The sequence below is a fragment of the Nicrophorus vespilloides genome, unplaced genomic scaffold, assembly GCF_001412225.1.
Source record: "Nicrophorus vespilloides isolate i.1.1-1 unplaced genomic scaffold, Nicve_v1.0, whole genome shotgun sequence".
NCBI lineage: Eukaryota > Metazoa > Arthropoda > Insecta > Coleoptera > Silphidae > Nicrophorus > Nicrophorus vespilloides.
The window spans coordinates 1-19,845 of NW_017096708.1; the positions used below are offsets into that span (position 1 = coordinate 1).

General features: G+C 27.9%; 1 protein-coding gene across 1 annotated transcript; it reads left to right on the top strand.

Moving 5' to 3' along the window:
* Positions 1 to 2,273: 2,273 nt before the first annotated feature.
* Positions 2,274 to 18,962, top strand: LOC108557954 (adenylate cyclase type 3; the record flags this gene model as incomplete). Its single annotated transcript, XM_017914704.1, has 14 exons — positions 2,274 to 2,432; positions 9,911 to 10,049; positions 10,121 to 10,237; positions 13,038 to 13,135; positions 13,243 to 13,413; positions 13,464 to 13,551; positions 13,605 to 13,721; positions 13,783 to 14,036; positions 14,092 to 14,167; positions 14,231 to 14,456; positions 17,066 to 17,148; positions 17,204 to 17,302; positions 17,646 to 17,894; positions 17,955 to 18,962. Coding segments are annotated over 14 exons (2,230 nt in total), but the record flags the coding sequence as incomplete, so codon positions are not given.
* Positions 18,963 to 19,845: the final 883 nt, after the last annotated feature.

Below are 19,845 nucleotides of genomic sequence, written 5' to 3' on the forward strand. Positions count from 1 at the left end.
TTTTAGCCGTTTGGCTGTAATACGTGTTGGTAAAGTAAAATTTTCGAAAGTTTTCTATAGAAATGTGCACAAACTGTTGTAAATACAAAACATTTATTTACACATTTCAACTGAAATTTGCACAAAATTAAAGCAGAACAAGCATATTCTGGGAAAATCATAGCTGGCAGTAATTCGTATGTCAATTGTTTACAATCGATCAATTAAGCCTCGCGTAATCCAATCGCGGTCCGCTAAATAAACCGACACACATCGTCGATAATCACAGCCTCCCTCATACTTTGTCCACGCTTTTTTTCACCCAGTTTTCGCATGAAAATCAATGAATTCGCAGAAATCGAACATCAAATACGTACACATGCACACACAAACACACAACTCAAAACAAAACAGAAATTAATTAACTCATTATGAAGTTGAGATAATTAATGGGGATTCATAAACAACATTAATTAAAGTTTAACAATCAGTGTTTTTCAATTCAATTTTCTATTTGTCCACATCAAAATCAAAGTGCAGATTCGATTTTTACAACCAATTTCATATGGATTTATGAAAAATTTACATAAATTTAGGTAGAATTTTGAAAATAACTAAACTATATTCGTGCAAATTGTAACATTCGACGCATTTTTACCTTACAAATTAAATCATGAAAATGTTTTGAAAAAATACATTCTGGAAATTAATAATTACATTTGTGCAAATCTTAAATTTGTTTTTCACGTGAATAAAAGTTAACAATATATTAAATTTAATTTGAGTCAATGAAAGTAAGGATTTCACTTCACTTAATTAGTCTTTAAGAAACATATTTTCATTATACAATAATCTAGATTTAAAACATTTAAGCAAACAATTAGTTTGCATTAAAATTTGTCTTTCTCTTAACTACGTACGTTTATTTCCCTGCATCTGCGTTTTGCACAAATCCTTCGTTAATTTTTTCGCGCTTAAATCCGAGAGACTTTTTTTTCTACAAAAATCGACCGACATCTGCGGACTCGGACGGAATGAAATGTCGACGGCTGGAATGAATTACTGGAGCGAGCGCTGTTATATAGAATGCTAATTCGAAATGAATCCACGGAAACGACGGAAGTAATTGTCATTCCATTCTCATTTTTTTTGTCATATTCTGCCCTGTTTCATTTTCCTCTATTTCTTTCAATCTTTAAACCATTCGTTCTAATAAAAGAGAGAAATAAAAATTATAAATGGCAACAAAAGAAACGTCGCAGCTGTTCCAGTTACATAATTATTATTAACTGCTTACAATTTGCAGCAATTTTAATCATTTTTTTTTGTTATTAACTTTAATTTAGTATAATTTCTTTAGTATTTTAATTATAATAATAGAATAATTGTAATAATTTTGGGAATTACGGTATATCAATCTTCAACGTTAAATAAGATAAGCAATTTATTAGATTAACTTTAGTCCTTGACAAAAATTGTGTCTTTATTTATTATCAAATATCTTTAGAACTAATTATAGTATATTAAAGAATAATCAGTCTAATTAAAGCTAAAAGTATAAGTAATAAATATTTTGTGGAAGATTTTATAAGATGATTAGATTTTGAGAGAAATTAATTGACAAATTTGTGCTATAAAAATTCAGAAAATATATAGGCAAAAAATTGTGATTTTACATTTTGGTTAATATCTTAAGAACAACTAACAATATGTTAATGACTAAATAGTCTAATTAAGTTTTAAAAGATTTTTCATGATGATTATATTTTTAAGAGAAATTAATTGACAAATTTGTACTTGAAAAACGTAAAATTTCATAATTAACATTTTAGCAAATATCTCTAGAACTAATAACTGTATATTAATGCCTAAATATTCTAATTAAAGCTAAAAATATAGGTAATAAATAGGTTATAAAAGAGGAGATGTGTTGTTTACATTTTGAAAGAAAAAATGAGTGTAAAATTTGAACTTGAAACATTGAATATCTCCAGATGAAAATAAAGTAAATATATGAAATCTCTAGCTTCCTAAACTGAAATACATAGCGAAAAACAAATATGGAATTGTGTATTCCAATATGCACACAGCAATTGCTTTGGGTTTATGTAAACGCCGTGGTGTATTTGCTTTTGCACTGGAATATATACGTGGTTTAGTACGTCTCCGGAGGACTTACAACTGAATCATTTAACCATTCTTCTAGCTTATTCATCGTTATTGTTCCCCCATAATGAAATGCGTTTAATTGGATTCCAATTGGTAATGTTTGCTGTAAATTTGAATTATTTCAGATATGTGCAGCAGACGACGAATTCCCCAGTCGATATGAGGGTGGGAATCCATACGGGGGCGGTTCTCGCCGGAGTTTTGGGCCAGAGGCAGTGGCAATTCGACGTCTACTCGAAGGACGTGGAGCTGGCCAACAAAATGGAGAGCAGCGGATTAGCCGGGTAATTAAACTAACTTGCACTTACCTCACACACCTGCGATCGCGCACTTAACGACGCTCGCTAACTACTAATTTCTTGGGCTTGGGCATACTCGGATGCTCATGAATGTTTGAGCCGAAATTGATGGTGTGTGGATGGAGCGGGAGAGGTGTGATGGTAATAATCGAAATGCTTTGTCTTCAGTTATTGACTAATTACTCGAGAACTAACAACAATAGACTAATTAACAAATATTCTGATTAAAGCTAAAACTATAGTCATTATTATTGTCGAAAAAGGATATTTGTAGTTCCTTTAGTTTTAGAGGAATTCGTTGTCGAAACTGGAACTTTACAATTTTAGGACGTGTTGTGTCCAAGAGAAATTATTTAATAATTAGGTCACAGAAAGTATTCACATAAAAACATGCAATTCAGTAAAATAAAATTAATCAATATTTCTCTTACGTTATGATCAATTCATGGTGTTTCCATGAAAATAACAAATCCCAACTGAAGATCTAAAGGAAACAACAAGAAATAACAACATAAAACTTTCAGATTCCTATTTTATAGATGTTTCGTCTATATATTTTTTCTTTTTCCATCATTTCTTCTCCTGAAATATTAAAGCTTGTTGTCTAAATTTGAACTTTACAATTTTTGGAGGTGTTGTGTCAAAGAGAAATTACTTAATAATTAAGTCACAGCAAGTATTCAAACACAACTAACAACAATAGACTAATTAACAAATATTCTAATTAAAGCTAAAACTATAGTCATTATTACTGTCGAAAAAGGATATTTGTAGTTCCTTTAGTTTTAGAGGAATTCGTTGTCGAAACTTGAACTTTACAATTTTAGGAGGTGTTGTGTCCAAGAGAAATTATTTAATAATTAAGTCACAGAAAGTATTCACATAAAAACATGCAATTCAGTAAAATAAAATTAATCAATATTTCTCTTATGTTATATGATCAATTCATGTTATTTCTAAGAAAATAACAAATCTCAACTGAAGATCTAAAGGAAACAACAAGCAATAACAACATAAAACTTTCAGATTCCCATTTTATAGATGTTTCGTCTATATATTTTTTCCTTTTCCATCATTTCTTCTCCTGAAATATTAAAGCTTGTTGTCTAAACCTGAACTTTACAATTTTTGAAGGTGTTGTGTCAAAGAGAAATTATTTAATAATTAAGTCACAGCAAGTATTCAAACACAACTAACGACAATAAACTAATTAACAAATATTCTAATTAAAGCTAAAACTATAGGCATTATTACTGTCGAAAAAGGATATTTGTAGTTCCTTTAGTTTTAGAGGAATTCGTTGTCGAAACTTGAACTTTACAATTTTAGGAGTGGTGTGTCCAAGAGAAATTATTTAATAATTAAGTCACAGAAAGTATTCATATAAAAACATGCAATTCAGTAAAATATAATTAATCAATATTTCTCTTATGTTATATGATCAATTCATGGTATTTCCAAGAAAATAACAAATCCGAACTGAAGGAAACAACAAGAAATAACAACATAAAACTTTCAGATTCCCATTTTATAGATGTTTCGTCTATATATTTTTTTTCTTCTTCCATCATTCCGACGCTTTCTTCTCCTGAAATATTAACGTTCTCGCGATCCACCGATCCTATTATGTGGCTCTCTACGGCCCAGAATCGAAACGTAATCTCTCGTGTTTGATTTGCGAGGACGTAAAAAGCGCCCTTGGGAGGCTTTGTATTTATCACAGAGAGAGAGAAAAAGAACAAAAGCGTGTCGCATCTTCCGATCGTTCAGGTATATTTACCATATTCTCGTAATAAATCTGAATTATAATTCTGATATTTGAATAATACGAATAACAAAAACATATACTAAGTATGATTTATTATCTTTTCAAGTTGACCTTTCCAAAAAATATAAAAGCGTTAAAGGTCAGACGTTCTCAACTGAAAAATTGAGAGCATTAGTTTTTTTCAGTTTATTTGCTGAAATATCATTAAAAATGATTAAAAAAATGTTTATATTTTATTTGGGTTCTGAAATAGTTTATTGAAATTCAATTATACAAATGGAAATTGAATTGCCATTCGCATCGTGCAATAAACAACGGTTTATTGAATATTAGTGCCGCTTTATTAATAAATAAATAGAGTTTTTTTATATACATTCGCTTGATGAGTGAAGGATGTTTATTTATATGTAAATTGTCTATTAAATAGGAAGTGTAATGGTAATAATTGAAATGCACTGTCTTCAGTTATTACCTAATTACTCGAGAACTAATAAGAGTACATTAATTAGCAAATATTCTTATTAAAGATAAATCTATATTGATTATTTCAGTTATAGAAGATTGTCTATGATTCTTATCGTTTTGAAATAAATTTGTTGTTAAATTTGAACTTTAAAATTTTGAGAAATTACATTTTCAGTTTTCAGCAAATATCTCTAAAATTAGTACAAGTATAATAAGTATCAAAGAGTATAATTAAAGCTAAAACTATCACAATTAAATTGATTATAGAGATATATTTATGTTTCTCTTATTTTTATAGGAATTTATTGAGAAAATTTAAGAAATTTCATTTCTAAATTTCAGCAAATATCTAGAAAATTAGTAAAAAAATATTAAATACCAAATAGTATAATTAAAGTTAAAACTATAGTAGTTAAACTGCTTATAGAAAGATCTTTGTATTTCCATTACTTTTAGAGTAAAATATTGTCAAAGTTGAACTTTAAAATTATGAGAAATTACATTTTCAGTTTTCAGCAAATATCTTTGAAATTAGTACAAATATAATAAGTATCAAACAGTATAATTAAAGCTGAAACTATAGTAGTTAAACTGTTTATATAAGGATATTTGTATTTCAATTACTTTTAGAGAAAATTATTCTCAAAATTGAACTTTAAAATTTCGAGAAATTACATTTTCAGATTATCTAAAATCTATAATTATTGATATACAGATAAATCTTTATTGATTACTTCAATTATAGAAGATTGTCTATGATTCTTATCGTTTTGATATGAATTTGTTGATAAATTTGAACTATAAAATTTTGAGAAATTACATTTTCAATTTTCAGCAAAAAATATATATTATCAAATAGTATAATTAAAGCTAAAACTATAGTAATTAAACTGCTTATATAAAGATCTTTGTAATTCCATTATTTTTACAGCAAATTATTGTCAAAGTTCAACTTTAAAATTATGAGAAATTACGTTTTCAGCAAATATCTATGAAATTAATACAAGTATAATAAGTATCAAAGAGTATAATTAAAGCTAAAACTATAGTAGTTAAACTCCTCATATAAGGATCTTCATATTTCCATTACTTTTAAAGCAAATCATTCTCAAAATTGAACTTTAAAATTTTGAGAAATTACATTTTCAGATTATCTAAAATCTACAATTATTGAAATAATTCTTTGAAAATTTAGCAATATTTCACTGAAATAAATTCATCAATAAATTGAAAAATCGTAAAAGGAAACGTGCTTATATTATCATAAAGCAATTTCAATGTGTAATTGCATTTGAAATGTTATTTGTTTTGTTGGAGTTCATTAGGCAATGTTCTTTATCTTTCTTATGAAACGTAACGTCTTGAATAATTCATTCGCACATTTCTGTTTCGAAAATGTCCTGAGCGAGGAAACAGCGCGAATTAAATTACGCCCAAGAAACGTTGAGAGAAGAGAGGAAAAGACGACAGAAAAAAAAAAGATATATGTAATATGTAAGTGCATGAAAGTAAAAAAATGAAGTAAAACGTATCAAGAAAAGAAACTAAGTTGATTTTCTCATGAAGATTCACGTTTTTTTACGCATTTTCTGTCTGAAATAAGCGTAACACAATTTGATTTTATTTAGATTGAATCAAGCCTCAAGATATATAAAAATCAATGTTGGTTTTTATAAAAGAGTTTTTTTTTATAAAGATTACTCAATAATAAGTGTGCAGAGCTTTTAAAAATTAAACGAAAATAAGCTTCAAGTAGGAAAACTTTAGCACGTCATTTCTGAAGTGTTGAGGATGATAGTTATGTGGATTTTTATGTTTGACGATGGAAGTGAAGAGAAGCGAAAACCACTCGACGAAGGAAAAATGAGCGATGAAACGTAACACCGGCTAATATGGTGGAAACAAATGACCACCATCATAGTTAACTAATACCCATTTTTTTCTCTCTTCATCCTCTTAACTTAATGTCCACATAAAAGCGAAATAACCGAGACAATCATTCTTTGCAACCCTTCACGATAATTAAGAAAAAACTGTATGTGAAGGTCATCCAATTAATTTAAGAAAATTAGAGTTTTCATTGAAGATTAAGTTAGATTATCTTAAATCATGATTAAGTTGTAGAAAATTTTGTTACGTGATTCCACAAATAACTTGAATCAAGTAACAGTTTAGTGTGTAAATGTGTTTAAAGTATTCTAACAAGTAAATTTACTTGACCCTTTAAATGACAAGTAATTACTGAAATTTTAATAACTTTGAGGAATCAATTGTGAATCTATGTATTTTTCAGGAATCAACTGTAAACTTACTGAAATCAATTGTAACTTAATGAAAGTTTTAGGAATTATCTGTAGATCATTGTAATTTACAGGAATCAATTATGAATCAATGAAATTTTCAGGAATTAATTATGAATTGATGAAAACTTACTGAAATCAAATGTAAATTAATGAAATATTCAGGAATTATCTGTGATCAATGCAATTTATAAGAATCAATTATGAATCAATTAAACTTTTAGGAATTAAGTGTAAATTGATGAAATTTTAAAAGCTCAAATGTAAATCTATTTAGGTTTCAGGAATTTATAGCAAATCAAATACAATTTACTGAAATTAAGAGTGAATAAATTGTAAATGAATGCAATTTTCAGAAAATAATTATGAATCTAGGTAATTTAAAGAAATTTAATGTAAATCTTTACAACTTTCAAGAATCAATTGTGAATCTATGCATTTTTCAGGAATCAACTGTAAACTTACTGAAATCAATTGTAACTTAATGAAAGTTTCAGGAATTATATGTAGATCATTGCAATTTATAGGAATCAATTATGAATCAAGGAAACTTTTAGGAATTAAGTGTAAATTTATGAAATTTTAAAAACTCAAATGTAAATCTATTTAAGTTTCAGGAATTTATAGCAAATGAAATACAATTTACTGAAATTAAGAGTGAATAAATTGTAAATTATTGCAATTTTCAGAAAATAATTATGAATTTAGGTAATTTAAACGAATTGAATGTAAATCTTTACAACTTTCAGGAATCAATTGTGAATCTATGTATTTTTCAGGAAATAATAAATCAATGCAATTTCGAACAATAATGTGATCATTAATAAGTGCAATTATTTCTATAAAAAAACACTGGATATTTTTACTCAATTAACGTTAATTAACTTTTTCGGATTATTGTTGACATTTTCATTTTATTTTCCGGTTTTGTAGTGTTTTCACGTCGGCTTTTGTAACGGATTTTTGTCGAAACGTAAACACCGCAGCGAACGCCGCACGAATTTAAGCTAATCCAGATTGGAATACGAAATTAATTCAGTTCGTGTGCGAATTTCTCGGGAATCTCGGGTTTTCCTCATCATCAATGCACGTTTGCTGATTAACAAAACATGCCCGGATATAACTGAATATGCGATATTATACTGAAACGCTAATTAACTGATTAGCAACATCAAATAATATAATTGAGAGTTTCTATTGATTATTCCTGTATAAGTTTATTATTGATTCATGAAACTCGAATAGATTTACAATTTTACATTGATTTACATAATTTCCTGAAAATTCCACTAATTTACAATTCATTTGTATAGATTCCTGAAAAATGTATTGATTTACAGTTGATTCTTTAAAATTGCATCAATTTTCATTTGATTTATGAGATTGATTTAAAAGTGTACATCGATTTACATTCGTTTCTGAAATTTCCACTAAAATGCAAGAGATTTCTAAATTTTGTATTAATTTTCAGTTCCTAAAATTTCCACTAATTTACAAAACATTCACAATTGATTTCTGAAAGTTTGATTGATTTTGCTTCCTGAAAAATGTTTTCATTTAAAATTGCATCAATTTACATTTAATTCCTGAAAATTTCAACGATTTGAAAATTCATTCTGAATGTTTAATTGTTTCCTGTAAATTGCATTGATCTACAGATAATTCCTGAAAGTTTCATTAATTTACAATTGATTTCAGTAAATTTACAATTGATTCCTGAAAATTGCATAGATTCACAATTGATTCCTGAAAGTTGTAAAGATTTACATTCAATTCCTTTAAATTACTTATATTCATAATTAATTTCTGAAAATTGCATTAATTTCAGTAAATTGTATTTTATTTGCTATAAATTCCTGAAATCTAAATAGAATTACATTTGATTTTTTTAAATTTCATCAATGTATACTTAATTCCAGAAAGTTTCATTGATTCATAATTGATTCCTATAAATTGCAATGATATACAGATAATTCCTGATAGTTTAATTAATTTACAATTGATTTCAGTAAGTTTACAGTCGATTCCAAAAAATGAATAGATTCACAATTGATTCCTGAAAGTTGTAAAGATTTACACTCAATTCCTTTAAATTACCTAGATTCATAATTAATTTCTGAAAATTGCATTAATTTACAATTTATTCACTCTTAATTTCAGTAAATTGTATTTGATTTGCTATAAATTCCTGAAACCTAAATAGATTTACATTTGATTTTTTAAAAATTCATCAATTTACACTTAATTCCTAAAAGTTTCATTCATTCATAATTGATTCCTGTAAATTACATTGATTTACAGATAATTCCTGAAAGTTTCATTAATTTACAATTGATTTCAGTAAGAGTTTACAATTGATTCCTGAAAAGTGCATGGATTCACAACTGATTCCTGAAAGTTGTAAAAATTTACATTAAATTCCTTTAAATTACCTAGATTCATAATTAATTTCTGAAAATTGCTTTAATTTCAGTAAATTGTATTTGATTTGCTATAAATTCCTGAAACCTAAATAGATTTACATTAATTCCTTAATTCTTCAAAGTTTCATAAATTCACAAATACTTCCTGTAAACTGTATTGATTTACAGACGATTGCTGAAAGTTGCATTGATTTATATATAATTCCTGAAAGTTTCCTAAATTTACAATTTATTCACAATTCATTTCAGCAAGTTTACAGTTGATTTCTAAAAATTGCATTTGTGATTCATAAAAGTTATAAAGATTTACAATTAATTCCTTCAAATTCACTCCTAATTTTAGCAAGTTGAATTGATTTGCAATAGTTTCCTGAAATCTGAATTGTTTTACAAATGATTCTCTAAAATTGAATCCTTTGAATGTATTCCTGAAAATGAAATTCCTGAAATTTATTAACACTATCAATAGAGTAAATATGAAAAAAGTAATTTTATTTTTATTGTTAGGAGAGTGCATATATCAGCTACAACTCTTTCGTTCCTGAGTGGAGAATTCGAAGTGGAGCCGGCTTATGGTGAAAAACGAGAAGAATCCTTGAGAATTGCCGGCCTGAAGACGTATTTCATCGTTAGCGTCTTAAAACCGGTAAGAGAGAAGAAAAAAACCGGGTATTTCTTAAAAAAAAAAGCAAACAAATTGTATTTTTTTTAAATTAGTTTCAATCGGATGTGAAGCTGGAGGTGCAGAACGGAGCTGGAGTCCTTCACGAGGAAGACAGCTGCGTGATCAACGACTCAGTTTCTGATGGAACAGCGGGAAAATGCGAGGAAACGGTGAGTGAATTATTCACAGTTACAACCAAAATCGATATATAAAAGACTAAACTTCTTTATTTTATTTTTTTATTAACTGTAACTTCTCCTTATCAAACCTTTATTTCGGGAGCAAAATCTCGTTAAGGAAAGAGAAGAAAAAATGGAAGCATTGTATCATTAAATTGGATTTGGGTTCGTGTTTATAAGAAAAGATTGGATGAATGCGAAGCTGAAAATCAATGATGCCATTTAGACGGATACTAAGTGCTACTCGCATGACTTTTGTTTTCGATTTTCTTCTTTTTATATCGATGAAATGGAAGCAGTCAATGGTCGCGATAAAAGTAGTTCAATCCATTTGTCTAACTCATTATCAGTATGTGTGCTTTAGTGAATAGTTTTGTTGTTTTTTTTTATGATGAATGGATGAAGAAAAGTCATAAAAATGGAAATACCAAATTATAGGTTTGGTATAATGTAGAGGTTTCAATGAAAACAGAAACTTAAGCTAATGTTTGTGTTTGTCTCACTAAATTTTATTTGTTTGGTAAATGTACACATTTACTACACATGAAACTAATAAATTGATAAATAATGAAGTTTTAATGATCTCTGAAAGAAGTGTACTTTTTATTATTTAGTAAAATTGTAAATTAATATGAATTATGTATTGAGTTGTAAAAGTGTTCTTTAAAATTTTTCATTTTCTTTTTACATAAAAATTTGCAGCTAAATATATAAATGTTAATCAGATTTAGTTTCTGTCAAACTCTTGCGTATTGAATTTTTAGGTTATATTAAATCAGGTTATGTTATGTCAATTTACGTTTCGCTTTTTTATTTTGTTGATATTTTTAGCTAAAAATTGAGTATTTTTAGGTTAGGATACGTGTGGTTTTCCTATATCAATTTAGGTTAGGTTAGTATAATTTGTTCGATAACTTGTTTTAGGTTACAATAAGTGAGGTTAAAGTTAGGTTAGGCTTTTATTAGCTAAATTAATTAGTTCATACTTATTAATTAGTTATTGTATATATTTACCATTTATTTACACTTGTAATTTAAATAAGAAGAAGAATAATTATAAAAAAGTAAAATTGTATAAAAATGCAATAATTTAAGAATTTACAAGTAAAAATTACAAACATATAATATACGAAATATTCAACGAGACGTTACATCAGGAATAGAGAGAGAAAAAAATGTTGTTATCCTTGAAAGCAAAGTTTCTGAAAGGATTCCGAAGCCGAGGGATGCTCATCAAATGTTTTCCTTTTTGTTTTTCTTTCTCCCCCCAGATGATGTACAACAACTGCGATCGTAATAAAACAAAATAAAAACAGAAATGCAACGCTGGGACAAGCAGTTAAAAACCCCTGCGGTGAACTTCAGCGAACGCAGATCGTAAATAAACCAATTAAAAAAAACACACAAAAAAAATATATTCTCCTCTTGTCCTGTGTATAAATCACTCGAAACTCATGAAATTCTATGCATTTTCATCGAATGAATGGCGAAAAACGATCGTTGTTTTAGAGCGTTCTGTATGAGAGACAACAAAGAAAGAAAAAAACAAATTTTCAGATACAAACAAATGATGCTTCAAATAAAAAAGAAAGCTTCAAAAACATGGCTGAAATACGCTTGTATGTTATTATTCCACAGCTATCTGCGATTCACTCATAAAACTTAACACACATGAAATGAACGCTGAAAATTGAAACGACAACAAATTTTCAGAATCAAATAAAAGTTGAAAATGCAAATATTAAAGAAAAATTGTATACTGAAAAACAAATGCTGAAAATAAAAAAAAAGAACGCTTCAAAAACATGACTGAAATACGCTTGTACATTATTATTCCACAGCTATCTGCGATTCACTCCTAAAACTTAACACACATGAAATGAACGCTGAAAATTGAAACGACAACAAAATTTTCAGAAACAAATAAAAGTTGAAAATGCAAATATTAAAGAAAAATTGTATACTGAAAAACAAATGCTGAAAATAAAAAAAAAAGAAGAACGCTTTAAAAACATGGCTGAAATACGTTTGTACATTATTATTCCACAGCTATCTGCGATTCACTTCTAAAACTTAACACAAATGAAATAAACGCTGGAAATGAAAACGACAACAAATTTTCAGAATCAAATAAAAGTTGAAAATGCAAATATTAAAGAAAAATTGTATACTGAAAAACAAATTCTGAAAATAAAAAAAAAGAACGCTTCAAAAACATGGCTGAAATACGCTTGTACATTATTATTATTCCACAGCTATCTGCGATTCACTCCTAAAACTTAACACACATGAAATGAACGCTGAAAATTGAAACGACAACAAATTTTCAGAAACAAATAAAAGTTGAAAATGCAAATATTAAAGAAAAATTGTATACTGAAAAACAAATGCTGAAAATAAAAAAAAGAAGAACGCTTTAAAAACATGGCTGAAATACGCTTGTACATTATTATTCCAAAACTATCTGCGATTCATTCCTAAATCTTAGCAGAAATGAAATGAACGCTGAAAATGAAAACGACAACAAATTTTCAGAAACAAACAAAAGTTGAAAATGCAAATATTAAAGAAAAATTGTATACTGAAGAACAAATGCTTAAAATAAAAAAAAAGAACGGCTGAAATACGTAATTATTGCACGGCCAACTACGAAAACTGCGCAGGAAACATCAGCTACTTTCATTTCCGACAAATCAATTCCTAAAATAATCACTTTTCCCAGCAATTTCAACTAAAACACTCGTAATTATGTTATAGTTTATGCAATTATTGAGTTCACGTAATGTTTCAGCAAAACGGAAACCAATTGGTCGCGATGAGATCCCGACAGGATTCCGAAGACTTCAAGATGAGACTCAGGAAGGAACTGGTGAATCGCGACGGACACAGGTAAAAACCAAAAGAAATTTTCATCAACTTTTTTTCAAATCTATTTTAATTTCTATAATTTTAAACCTAATTTGTGGAATCTACAATTTTTGTTATGTTTCTTATAGGGAACTGCACAAAAGCACGAATTTCTGCACACTATCATTCAGGAATCAGGATCTGGAGACGGCCTATCTGCATCACATCGAGAGCGTTTCCAGTATAACTCTTCTGATGTTCTTAATTGTGAGATTGACAATCGGCATATCGCATTTCTTCGTGCTTCCAAGGTTAACTCGGTGCGTTTCTTCACGAAATGATGGTTTTACCTAAAACGAAACTGTTGCAGGAAACTACTGAGCCTGATGACATTCGCGTGCGGCAACATCATCCTGATGACGATGAGTTTGATCGCATTCTCAGAAATCGTCCCAATGGTAAATTGCAATTACGATTAAAATTATCGAAATAATTTGGTGAACGTTTCCAGAGGATTTTCTCGTGCTTCAAGAAGTGTTGCCGATGCATCAACAAGTCCATGTGGATGAGAAGGATATTGGCTACAACTTGCATAGTCGTTTTAGCAACAGTCAACATCATAGACACAGTAAAACTTAAATAATATCAAGTGAAATCATCAAGTTTATTATCGTTTCGTAATATTACAGTTTGCCTGCACTCCTTCCACACCAAACTTGAGGAATTGCTCTTTGGTGGAGGAGACGAATCAAGCGTGCATGTATCCATCGTACTTCAGCTATTTCGCTGTACTTATCCTAGTGACTGCAGCTCTTCCAGCATCACTTTCGTACACCTACAAATCAGCTTTGATGATTTTAATCACTTTAGTGCATTGTTTCATCAACATCCAAGTGCTTGGTCCTGTCTTGGACTGCGAAGAATCCCGAAAACACTTCTCCAGGTTTCCTTAACATATTTACAACTGAAAATATGAATTAACAAACTACATTTTACAGTTTAACCAAAGGGAAATACACTTTATCCATTCTACTACTAACAGCTACTTTCGCTCTTTCTTTCCTGGCAAGACACGTAATTATTGTTATTTACAAATCTTTAGTTTTCTTTTTTTTTTTGAATAATTTTTACAAACAGATGGAGCAAGTTGCAAGAGTCCTGTTTCTCTGGAGGAACGAGATCGAGGAGCAAAGAGTTTGCGCCACGGATATGCGTAGGAGGAACGAGGCTTTAGTCTACAACATCCTTCCACCTCACGTCGCCGAGCACTTCCTTGGGAATAGGAAGAGGCAGCACGATGAGCTCTACTCTCAGAGTTACGCCGAAGTCGGAGTACTTTTCGCTTCGATGCCCAACTTTTCAGGTAATTTAAGCCAACATTATTTAATATCAAATAATTTCAAAGTGTCATAAAAGAAGCGTTACGTTTTTAAATCACCGCCATTTCGTTTCTATTAAACTCAAATGAAATTTGATTCATTAATCATAAATTATAAGTAATCTAGTTTTAGGAACGTTTAAAAAATGAAATGCAAATCACTTCTATTCAAAGTTATTAACAAATTATTATTACAAATTATTTTATTAAATTTCAGGTAATTTAAGCCAACTATATTTAATATAAAAAAAAATAAATAATTTCAAAGTGTCATAAAAGAAGCGTTACGTTTTTAAATCGCCGCCATTTCGTTTCTATTAGACTCAAATGAAATTTGATTCATTAATCGTAAATTATAAGTAATCTAGTTTTAGAAACGTTTAAAAAATGAAATGCAAATCACTTCTATTAAAAGTTATTAACAAATTATTACTACAAATTATTTTATTAAATTTCAGGTTATTTAAGCCAACTATATTTAATATCAAAAAAAAAATTAATTTCAAAGTGTCATAAAAGAAGCGTTACGTTTTTAAATCACCGCCATTTCGTTTCTATTAAAATCAAATGAAATTTGATTCATTAATCGTAAATTATAAGTAATCTAGTTTCAGAAACGTTTAAAAAATGAAATGCAAATCACTTCTATTAAAAGTTATTAACAAATTATTATTACAAATTATTTTATTAAATTTCAGGTAATTTAAACCAACTTTATTTAATATCAAAAAAAAAAATAATTTCAAAGCGTCATAAAAGAAGCGTTACGTTTTTAAATCACCGCCATTTCGTTTCTATTAAACTCAAATGAAATTTTATTCATTAATCGTAAATTATAAGTAATCTAGTTTAAATTACAAATTATTTTATTAAATTTCAGGTAATTTAAGCCAACTTCATTTAATATCAAAAAAAAATATTAATTTCAAAGTGTCATAAAAGAAACGTTACGTTTTTAAATCATCGCCATTTCATTTCTATTAAACTCAAATGAAATTTGATTCATTAATCGTAAATTATAAGTAATCTAGTTTTAGAAACGTTTAAAAAATGAAATGCAAATCACTTCTATTAAAAGTTATTAACAAATTATTATTACAAATTATTTTATTAAATTTCAGGTAATTTAAGCCAACTTTATTTAATATCAAAAAAAATATATTAATTTCAAAGTGTCATAAAACAAACGTTACGTTTTTAAATCACCGCCATTTCGTTTCTATTAAACTCAAATGAAATTTGATTCATTAATCGTAAATTATAATTAATCTAGTTTTAGAAACGTTTAAAAAATGAAATGCAAATCACTTCTATTAAAAGTTATTAACAAATTATTATTACAAATTATTTTATTAAATTTCAGGTAATTTAAACCAACTTTATTTAATATCAAAAAAAAATATTAATTTCAAAGTGTCATAAAAGAAGCGTTACGTTTTTAAATCACCGCCATTTCGTTTCTATTTTACCTAAATTAAATTTTATTCATTAATCATAAATTATAAGTAATCTAGTTTTAGAAACGTTTAAAAAATGAAATGCAAATCACTTCTATTAAAAGTTATTAACAAATTATTATTACAAATTATTTTATTAAATTTCAGGTAATTTAAACCAACTTTATTTAATATCAAAAAAAAAATATTAATTTCAAAGTGTCATAAAAGAAGCGTTACGTTTTTATATCATCGCCATTTCGTTTCTATTAAAATCAAATGAAATTTGATTCATTAATCGTAAATTATAAGTAATCTAGTTTTAGAAACGTTTAAAAAATGAAATGCAAATCACTTCTATTAAAAGTTATTAACAAATTATTATTACAAATTATTTTATTAAATTTCAGGTAATTTAAGCCAACTTTATTTAATATCAAAAAAAAAATTAATTTCAAAGTGTCATATAAGAAACGTTACGTTTTTATATCATCGCCATTTCGTTTCTATTAAACTCAAATGAAATTTGATTCATTAATCGTAAATTATAAGTAATCTAGTTTTAGAAACGTTTAAAAAATGAAATGCAAATCACTTCTATTAAAAGTTATTAACAAATTATTATTACAAATTATTTTATTAAATTTCAGGTAATTTAAGCCAACTTTATTTAATATCAAAAAAAAATATTAATTTCAAAGCGTCATAAAAGAAGCGTTACGTTTTTAAATCACCGCCATTTCGTTTCCATTAAACTCAAATGAAATTTGATTCATTAATCGTAAATTATAAGTAATCTAGTTTTAGAAACGTTTAAAAAATGAAATTCAAATCACTTCTATTAAAAGTTATTAACAAATTATTATTACAATTTATTTTATTAAATTTCAGGTAATTTAAGCCAACTTTATTTAATATCAAAAAAAAATATTTATTTCAAAGTGTTACGTTTTTATATCACCGCCATTTCGTTTCTATTAAACTCAAATGAAATTTTATTCATTAATATTAAATTATAAGTAATCTAGTTTTATAAAAGTTTAAAAAATGTTATGAAAATCATTTCTATTAAAAGTTATTAACAAATGAAATAGTAACGTTTCTTTTATGACATATTTAGAAATTACTAATTTCAATATTATTACTTTTTTTTTATAGATTTTTACTCGGAGGAGACTGTGAATAATCAGGGATTGGAGTGTTTGAGATTCCTGAACGAAGTTATATCGGATTTCGATGCGGTAATTATAAGAAATTGCGTGAATTATAATAAATGTTAATGATTGAATTTTACAGTTGTTGGAATTGCCTCAGTTTCAAGATATCATCAAAATCAAGACGATCGGATCCACTTATATGGCAGCGAGCGGTCTAAATCCGACGAGAAGAGTCCGGGTAAATATTAGAGTTGGAAAGCCGCGTAGTTTGCAAATGCAATTACGGTTAAACGTTTGATCAAATTGCAAGGCACTTTGTCCGATCATCACGATGATGAAGATCGGTGCAGTTTTAATGGAACTATACCAATTACGTGTTAATTCGAGAAGGGTTTACACACTCACTCACTCTGTATTTATCCTCGTGCGAATTCAATCCAATTACGCTCAGGTAATTCTTCGTAAACCAAAGCGTAATTGGTTGCATACGCTTCAATATTATCGAATTACTTTGTCAATAAATGATAATTACATCATTGTTTAGCTTTATCATAATTTGTAATAGATTTTGTTCTTTACAGTCGGATGATCCAATCACTATGCGTTGGGCACATTTAGCTCTTCTGGTAGAATTCGCTCTTGAGCTGAAGAATGCATTACAGAGCATCAACGAGCAGAGCTTCAATCATTTCGTACTGAAATTGGGTATAAATCATGGCCCGATCACGGCTGGAGTGATTGGGGCGAGAAAACCGCACTACGATATTTGGGGAAACACCGTGAACGTTGCGTCAAGAATGGAAAGCACCGGAAAAGTCGGTTGCATTCAGGTAATCAACAGCAAAACTTACAATCAACTTTATTGTTATTAACAATTGTTAAATTGCAAGGTCACTGAGGAAACCTGCCAAATCCTGCAGAGCTTCGGTTACCAGTTCGAGCAGAGAGGTCTGGTCGCGGTGAAGGGTAAAGGTCAACTCATGACCTACTACTTGCTGGGAAAAGCAGGGAAAATCACGCCACCTACAGTTCCTGTTTCACCCATCATGGGAGGACACTCGATCGTAGTGACGGCGGCTGAAGAGGACGAATCGCACGACGATAAAACGGATAAAACTATCGTAGAATGTCCTGATTCTAGAAGCGATTGTTTCACGGATAGCGAAGGACCTCCTCCGCTTACAGTCGAAGAGACTTGCAGTCGCGATTTAACCGAAAACACTCTTCTACTCAGCGAGAACTAATCCATATCATTTCTATTGGAAGAAAGGCCTAAGAACCTTAACCCATTCACATCATCAACTTTAATTACATTTTTTTTTAGATCATATGTTTATGTACTTGCAAAGCAAGCCACGTGTGTATTATATAGAAAACAAAATTAATATATAAATATAGTTGGAATTGTAAATAATGTGTTTAGAGGCTTAAAAATAGTAAACTAAAACATAAAATAAACGAAGATTAGCTTCGTTCACTCTTATTTAAGTTTACGAGAAAACATAGCTGGCTATAATAATAAACAAAAGAAGAATTAAAAAAAAAAACAAAAATTAAGTAAACAGAAGAACAAATCTAGGGTAAATCGATCTTTAGTTGATAGCTTAAGTACAAATCCTTTGTTTCTCACTCAACTTACGTTCCTATTTTCAGAAGTACTGTGTGTTTTTTTTTTCTTTTCCTCTGTAATTAATTTCGTTTGTTTTGTGCATCGTAGCAAGAGCAACACCGATGGGAACAAATTTTAGTTGTTAGTGAAGATGTGCAACGTTTTATGAATTTCTTTACTTTATTTTCCAGAGAAGCTTTAATTAACTCTTTAAGACGACGTGGATTGTAAACTGTTAGTGAAATCTTATATACAAATATATATATATATATATTACTATTAAATGATACCAGAGATTATATAATAATTATATAAATATAAATAAATGGAAAGCAATATACAAAAAAGATACATCCTTTAGTCCTTAAATCTTGAAAGTTTCGATAATCCTTTTTTATTTGATCAATCAATAAAATTAGTCATATTACTTAGATTTAGATTATATATAGGAAATTCAATCATCTACAGTTAATTTGTTGCTTAAAAATCCGGAATTTTGTATTAAAACTAAGAAATTACTTTGATTTCTATAAAAAAAAAAATTGAAAAAGTCTGGAAAATTGTGAAATTATCATTTCATTCATAAATTATCTAAATTTTCTCATAAACTATTTAGTTTTTTTTTGCAATCTTAGTATTAGTAATGATTTTAGTTTAAATAATATAATTCATGAAACTTTATCTAAAACACATAAAAACATATGTAAATGCATGTATAATTATAAAATTTTTAGGATATATTGTATCCTAATATTTTAATTGATTTTGTAGTATAATCCAGAATTGTGTATAGATTTTTAGATAAACTATATAGATTGAATAAAATATGAAAAATAATTGTAATATTGTAAAGTGTATTCAAAATTTATAAAAAAAATGAACAACGTTAATATTAATTTAATTGTCAAGGCACGTTTTTTTTTTCTACCACATTCGAATTTCAATTTGTACTTTAATATATGCAACTTCATTTGCACGTTCATAATTTCATCTATTTTTTTTACTCAAAGTTTTAATAAATATGTTTTTAAATTATTATTAACAATTAATTAACTAAATTATCTAATACAAGTTTTGATTCTTTAATACAATTTTAAGACATTTTTAACAATTACCAAAGCGTTAATGAAGTTGCATGTATTATACAACATAATAGATTTATTTTTAAAAAA